Below are 7866 nucleotides of genomic sequence, written 5' to 3'. Positions count from 1 at the left end.
TGTCCACACAGAAACACATTTCTCCAAATAAAAGTGGTGCGTAAGTTGTAAAGAGTCGCAGCTTTTTAAAAGAACGTTAAAAATACAATAACTTAACACACACAGAGAGCTACGGGTAAATGGGATGAACGGAATTCTCACGTTTATTCAGAGAGGTTGGTGTTGTTTTAGGAAACACTGTCCTCTAGTGGGGACATGTTTATTCCTTTATACTCATCAGAGACAGAGAAATGCAGTTTCAAACTTTTATTTAATGGCAGAAGAAGAATCGGTATTCATTTTCAATTTGAAATGACAATAATGTGTAATTCTTAATGATAAATATTCATCTTGATTATTTAACACAAACTATTACTTAACTTAACATTCTTTATATAGGCTTTGTTCATATTCATCACACATGCGTCACTAAATAGTGTCTTATCATAGTGTTTCTGTTTTAAACCCCCCACTGATCCCGTCGTCAGCCAATGATCAGGAGAGATGAATTCGATGGTACTTTGTGAAAAGGCACGGCTTAGTCAAACTTAGCTTTGAAGAACGCACACAAACACAATTCTAACATAGGCTGCTTTGTCTCTAAATTGCACAATATAAGTTATCCTTTAAAAACGGCTCTTTATAATATAACTTTGTGGCAAAAAAATGATGTCATTTGGTTTGCCATTTGCAAGGGTACGATTTTCCAGAGCTAACACACTGGTATGAGCTTATGGGCCTCTGACAGCTTGGCTCACATGTGGCTTTAACACGTGTGAGGCACTCCTTTGACAGCTACACTAGCCAGCCCTCTGGACACTGAGAGCAAAGGCCGGGCTTTGTCACAAGCTCCAGCGCGTTGTTTGTGTTGTGTGACGCCGAGCCCACGAGAGGACGTGTTTAAATCAAAGCCAGGCAGCTGTTAAATGTCAGTGTTGTTCTCACACGGCGTAGAAATGACTGAAGATGTTGATTTACATCCAGAACATCGGAATTAGTCTCATAGACGTTTCCCTGTGAAAACCCCAAATAATTCAATACCTTTAGGATATATGATGGTCTGTTAGATGACACTCAGTAATGCCTTAATGCCGTTCTCCATTAAATTAGATTAACATTAGGAAACACAGCAGATTCTTTGGGACTAGTTTAATTTCAATGTTTTGAACTGCTTAGCTGATCAGTTCATTATATGCTGACGGAATTGGTTACAGAAGGCTGGCTGCAGGCATCTAGTGTATTTTCCTTCATTTCTAAAAGCCAAATATGGATTATATTTAAATAATACAAAAGAACATATTGGGCAAAAGGGATGAGGCTCCAAGTAGTGATTTGGGTTCACATTAAGATGTGTGTTTCCACATTTTCACCCAGACACTGAACATCGGAAAACATGATTCCAGGAGGCTTACAGTATGAGAAGATGCTTGGACTGTCTCAAAGTTACACTTGCAATGCTTAAAGTCAGATATAAGGACAGATGTTCATCACTTTTTTCAAAGAGGTGTAATGCTCTGTTTTTACACTGTTTGCAGTTTTTTTTTAATGTATATCTATATTTGCACCTTTTCTCACTTTACCTTAACCGCTGCTGTCCCACAGTCACTTGGGATTGATCAAATTCTGCCTCATCTTATTTAACTGTATGGGTCCAAAATAGTCAGACAACTCTCATGTCGCCTTATATCTTTTGCCATGTTACTCATTCATACTTACAATACTTACAATAGCATAGCTTGTAAATCCCATTGTGTTGTTATCACTGATGTGTAATGCCTTTTGTGTATCCGGCAAAAAAAAAATCACACAATTAACGTTTGTTTCATTCACGAACAATCAAATCCCTCCACTTTAACGTAACACAATTTGAAAAATGACCCTGGCGACATGTGTTCATCTACCGTTCAGTCCCACAGCAGCTCAACCGCTCCCTCAGATGGAGAAAGTCAGCCTCTTCTTCATGTAAAGGAACGCGAGGTACGTGGCTCCACCTAGAACACCGATCAACAGGGTGGTGCCGACAATAGCCGGCGCGTTCTTCCTGGCCACGCGGAACGCCACCGGGAGGACGGCGGAGATCAGGATGTTGTTGACGTGGCCCAGCACTCTCCTGAAGGCCGGGCGCTCCACCACGCGCTCGTAGTACGTCTCCAGGTTGGCGCGGTTGCCGTCGCCCCAGAAGCGGCGGGAGAGGCCGAGGAACTTGAGGCGGTGCAGGGTGACCGCCAGAGAGACGTCGGCCATGCTGAAGAAGTCCCCGCACAGCCAGGACTCGCCGCCTTCTTCTACGGGGGGGGGGGGACAAAAAGGGGGCGGAGGACATGGTACTCTAAATACAGTCGTTACATGACGTTGTGTTATTTATTGTGTCGTTACATGTACCTGGGGTTTCCTCCACCCTCCTCTGTAGCTCCGTCTCCACCTGGTCCATCACACTCTCCAATTCATCCAGAAGCTTCTTCAGGTACTTCATGTTGTCATGGTCAAACAACTTGGACTGCAAAAAACATTTTCATTGAGAAATGTGATTGTGCACATTTACTTTATTACACGTTTTAAAGAGTTTAGGTAGGTAGCCAAATTGTATTTTAGTGTGAGTAGTTTACCTAAAAATGAATTCAATAAAACCAACGTAATTCCTCAAAAACCTTTCAGCTATGTTTTATTCTGTCTAGGTCCAGTTAAATTAATATAACACATTTATACACCATTGCATATGATTTGCATATGGGATTTAAAGTTGGACACAGCAAAACTTGTGGATTATTATGTCAGGTACAGCTGCGTTGCTAATAGTTATCTTTAGAAAGTGATTAGTTTGTGTGTGGACTACATTAAGCTGCTGTCCAAGAAGCAGCATTACAGTTTTGTGTACAGGCATATGTTAGGGCATTCATTTTATTAAAAGGTAAGTTCTCCTTTTGATATAGAATGTACCAATTCAGTGTGTTAATTCGACAGACCATATTGATTGTGAGGGAAACACCAACCTGAGGCCCCACTTATTTTGCACAACTCACTTTCAGGCGCCTCTGTTTAGCTACATAAGCATCTTTAAGCTCTGGGTTCTGCTCTGCCAGTTTCTTCAGTTCAGACTGTGTGTTTCCAATCTGTGCTGTCAAACAAAGACATAGCAGCATGTTAGAGACAACCTTTATTTGGCTAATATCAGATATGTGTGTGAAAAAAATATATATATATATATGTTTGTGTATTATGTAAAGATCTTTCGTCTACATGATACCATCTTGTCCCATCGGGAGACATCTTTAGAATTATTCCAAACATGCAACAGGGGGTCCTTTAATGAAGGGAATTCGGCAGATAACACCATTTTATTATTAATGCTGGTCGCACCAAAGCTGTATACAACTCCTCCAAAGCATCAAAGTGGGTCTTACTTCGTATACAGGTGGCAGCATATGCTGGTATGTGGGAGTCCACTGTGATCTCTGGGTGAAGGATGCAGCCGTGGGTGTAGGCATCCATTTTTAGTGAGTCCAGCAGCTCCCTGTAGTGCTGCACTCTGTGGTAGTATGTGCTGCCCTCTTCAGGGATCAGCTTGGGTGTGCCTTCTGGAGACAAGTCATCAATGAGAAGGATTAATGCCGTCGCTTTTCTTCACAACTTGTTTTGGAAAAAGCAGGTATTTTTCCAATAGCTTAAATACTTGCATACTTACCAGGTTTTCTCCTCTTTTAAGGCGACTGGATGAGACTCTTACAACAAAGGTTTCATGCATCAGTGCAAACAAAGAAAAAGTGGAAAATTCAAAAAGAATATGGAACGAAAGATTGAAAAAAACGATATGAAATGTACAACAAATTACGACTGAAATAGTTTGAAATCAAACATTAAACTACAATACTGAATGGAAAAACAATGTGTGAAAACCAGTAGCAAATTCTGGTGAATGGAGCCCACCTTGTACCTATCCAGCTTTCATGTAACACATTAAAACAACAAGTCTCACCATCATTGAAACTCTGCTCCAGGTAGTCCATGATCTGAGTAGGGTCACAGATAACGTCTCCATGGTGGACCAGTACTGGCACCTCACCAGTAGGATTTAGATGCATGAACCAGGGCTCGTTGTGCTCACTGAGAGGGAGGCTCACATCATACTCCTCACAGAGCAAACCTTTCTCTGCTATAGCCAGACGCACCTGCAAAACAGGTTTTGTGTACATGTACACGTGGTACTACATACAAATAGTGATAAGTAAGCTAATATTCTTTGTAATACAGATTAGTTATGTTGACAGATACCCTTTTTCCCGGGTTTTTCCAGTTGTGATTAAACAAAAAGCCACAACTGATCATATTTAGCATTAAAGCACGAACTGTATGGTTCTTCTTTGAGGTTACACATTGTAAACATCTGATGCAATGCCAGTGTCCACATGCAACTCGATTCACTAAAGATGCACTGACTCGGTGACAAACAAAACATTTTTCCAGATATTTATTCCCCTCTTTGACGCGGAGCTGTCCACTGGACTGTGGTGCTGAAACGGGAAGACGCTCACCTTCTGAGAATTGAAAGACTGCGTCCAGTGATACAGCGTAAGTTTTGATTCACTCCGCTGTGGCATTGTGCTACATTCTTGATGTACATCTTCTTCTGAGTCCCTCTCTATCAGAGCGGTTTTCTCTTGTAGGGATGCCGGGCTTTTTTCCGACGCCATCTTATCGGTCAGTGTGCGAGGGGACAAGCGACGGGAGCCCACCTTATCCTGGTCAAATAAAAATAAATAATAGAAAATGTAAAAACTTCCAATGCGCCCCCTTGTGATTCGGAGTGGAACTGTAATAAACGTATTCGTTTTAATACAATGTTAAACAAACTTGTGTTTACAGTTAACCAACACAATGTCTTCCCCATCTGGTGATCCTTCTCGTTATCGTCGAGGGCTATTTAGTAGCATATTGTATCCATTGGCCCTTCAAATTAATTTTGCTCTTTGTGAACGTTCCACTGTTTCATATGCTTTCACACATTATTAAGATGGCATGCAGGGCTTTAAACAAAATAGGTCTAAAATGTAAAATGGGAGAAATAAACACACGCGAATCTCCTTTCACACTGCACGATTCAACACTTCAATCGATCGGACTATTTCAGCAGTGCAATAAATACACTTGGAAGCCAGGGGGCGCTGTTATCTATTCCTTCAACATCTGAACAAGTGTTCGTGCACACAGGCGATTATTTTTTTGTCAGACCAATAACAAAGTGCTTATATTAGAGGACACTCGTGTCGGCTAAGGCAATACATATATTTGACTGGCATATTAGAAGGGGAATACCCTACCACATGTATTGGCTAAATTATATAACTGACTAAAATATTTTGCTACCATTATTATTTTGTAAAGAGTCCTCTTAAAGTCTCATAAGCCTTTGCAATCATTGCCAAAAACACTTATCCTCACTACAAACAATACCTGTGTTTAAGCTCTGATAGATCAATGGATAAATATATATATATATATAAAAAGAAACAAGATCAAATCCTCAAGTTGCTCCGTTGTTTCAAGATATACATTGTCACATTGTGCGCTGAGACTTACAATGAATGTTCCTTGTTATGGCGCGCAGAACCTTTGTGACATTTCTCAAGCAACTCTGACTACAATATAACAATGAGACCACCTGATATAGACTCTCTGCATTGAAAATCGCAGTCAGGAGCATTCCCGGTGCATTCAGTGAATTCCAATCCACAGATAAGTAACATTTCCTAATAAATAGAGATTGTTCTCTACATTCTTTTCTTGAAGTCAACAACATGGTATTACCAATGAGGTCTTGTAGGACCTTAGGAAAAACTCTCTTAGCGAGTCACAAGGAATAGTCAGAGTAAGCTGTATTCCCTCGTGTCGGGTGTTGTCCCTCAACAAAAATCCAAAAGTGTAGAAATATGTGAAGGTGCCGTGTGTTTCCAAATGGAAAGCCAAGACCCACTAAAGGGATGCGCCTTTGTCCTCAGGGGTCGTGGCTGAAAACACAACGTTTGTTTATTTGAAGGGTCACAGGAGCATTCCTCAAGCAGTCACCGGGTCACAGTGCAAAAGCCTTTCGGAGAAAGAAGAAGGGGGGGGGGGGGGCGGCTATAGCAACGACCATGACTGCTGAGAGAGAGAGAGAGAGAGAGAGAGAGAGAGAGAGAGAGAGTCCTCCCTGAGAGGAGCAGCAGATGTCGGGGAGAGGAAGGAGAGCCAAAGGTCACTCACCGTCCCGTCCTGACGGAGAGGTTCTGACCCAGGAACCTGAGGAGATGAGGTGGCCCGTGCTCCCACTGGCAGGCATGAGCCCAGTCCTCGGCTGTCTTAGCCAGAGCGTCGTCCCACACCTACACACACGGGGCGATGTGGAAACCCATCACACAACTGGAAATATCAACATCAGCTTCTGCAGCAGTGACATGTGACATAAGAGACATAAGGTCGTAGCCGGGTTGCAGGTGTTGCCATGGCAAGACGCAAAATGTCATCAATTAGATTAGTTGCCCAGTGTCCGATGTCACTCTTTCACTCAATAGACGTGGGGGGCAGTATAGCTTTAAGAAAACTAGATTCATCCAAGACTAACCCAAATGGTCAACAGCCGCACTTTTGGAAATGTTTAGCTGGAAGTGGACTGTGAGTGGAGAAAATAGGGAAACTCCCTCCGATCATAGTATTTGGGGGATCTTTATTGCCAGTTCAACTACGGAGGATGGAGTTGCTGCCAATTTTATGAATGAAAATGAGTCAACTCGTTTGTCTGAAACTGCTGCTGGAATAAGCTTTCAAAGGAAAACTTGAATTATACTGCTTCACAACCCCTGTTACGCTTATTTCTCCACTCTCCATATGATTCCCCAGCAGGCTACTGACATGATACGACACTTAACTCGCAAATTCGGATTCTGCACCATTTCCAAAGAATAGTAGCATGAAATTTGGTCACTGCCAACATGGCACAAGAAACCACAAAAATGACATCAGTGTACATTTTATATGCATCCACGAATATCACGCAGTTACTATAAAACACGCAAATGAATTACAAGTATTTGAAAAACGAATTCAAGTTTGACCCAAAGTCTTCACTCACCATGTATTCCATATTGGAGGCTGGGGGAAACACTTTCCCTCTTACTTTGTTATGGTAGTCAAGAATGGCAAGCATGTCGTTCTGACTGATGTAACGCTTCCTCCTGGTCTTGGAAATAGTCGTAACATCTGTCCCATAGCCGTGCGTCGCGCCAAGTTTGGTGAAATTGGCTGCAGGCAAGAGCGCGGAGACGCCAGGAAGAGTCGTGGCCAATGCACTTGCTCCGCAAGATAAGCACAGCAGTAACACGTCTACTGCAAATAACTGAGCTTTCATGTTCGCTCTATGGAAACTGCAGACACAATATCCCGCGTCTAGGAGTGATCTGGAAAGAAAAAAAAACGAGGACAGACTTGAAGCTTTGTTGTGGTGCGCACATTTTTTGAGAAAAAAAAAATCATGCTTCAAACTATCCTAAGTACCAACGTTACTTTGCATTAGAGAAATCCCTACCTTTTGTTGCGCAGCGGTACCCTGTGCCCGTGTTACCAATGCTGCGTCACCCTCCAAAGCCCCAGTAACGGATTGTAGAGAGGGAGGGAGGGGAATTCTGCAGCTTTGGCGCTTTGCAAACTCAGCGAGCGCTTCAGGAGAAGTGCGTCCATGGGGGTTTATATAGGCGAGCGGACATGCGCCTGCCCCTCCCTGACACCTGAAACACATTAAGTGTTTTTTTTTTTTTTTTCGTAAACCACTCCTGGTAAATCTTAATCTTATCATGATGTCTGCGTCATGTTTGTGAAGCTTCTGGATGATGGAGGACATCTCTTGCTTAAGTGCATCGA

At 42.4% G+C, this 7866-nt stretch overlaps 1 protein-coding gene across 1 annotated transcript; it reads right to left on the bottom strand.

Moving 5' to 3' along the window:
• Positions 1-231: 231 nt before the first annotated feature.
• Positions 232-7658, bottom strand: LOC134107497 (ganglioside-induced differentiation-associated protein 1-like). The gene is made up of 9 exons (XM_062559310.1): positions 7535-7658; positions 7082-7406; positions 6217-6335; positions 4509-4715; positions 3953-4145; positions 3381-3554; positions 3000-3094; positions 2362-2476; positions 232-2264 (listed from the first exon to the last, which is right to left on the bottom strand). Exons 4-9 carry the CDS (start codon positions 4665-4667, stop codon positions 1912-1914), a joined length of 1089 nt encoding a protein of 362 aa, XP_062415294.1. The 5' UTR covers positions 4668-4715; positions 6217-6335; positions 7082-7406; positions 7535-7658; the 3' UTR covers positions 232-1911.
• Between the last annotated feature and the right edge of the window lie 208 nt (positions 7659-7866).

The sequence above is a fragment of the Pungitius pungitius genome, chromosome 19, assembly GCF_949316345.1.
Source record: "Pungitius pungitius chromosome 19, fPunPun2.1, whole genome shotgun sequence".
Classification (NCBI taxonomy): Eukaryota; Metazoa; Chordata; class Actinopteri; order Perciformes; family Gasterosteidae; genus Pungitius; species Pungitius pungitius.
The sequence above is the reverse complement of the archived record's forward strand: the minus strand, read 5'-3'. Positions and strand labels throughout refer to the sequence as shown.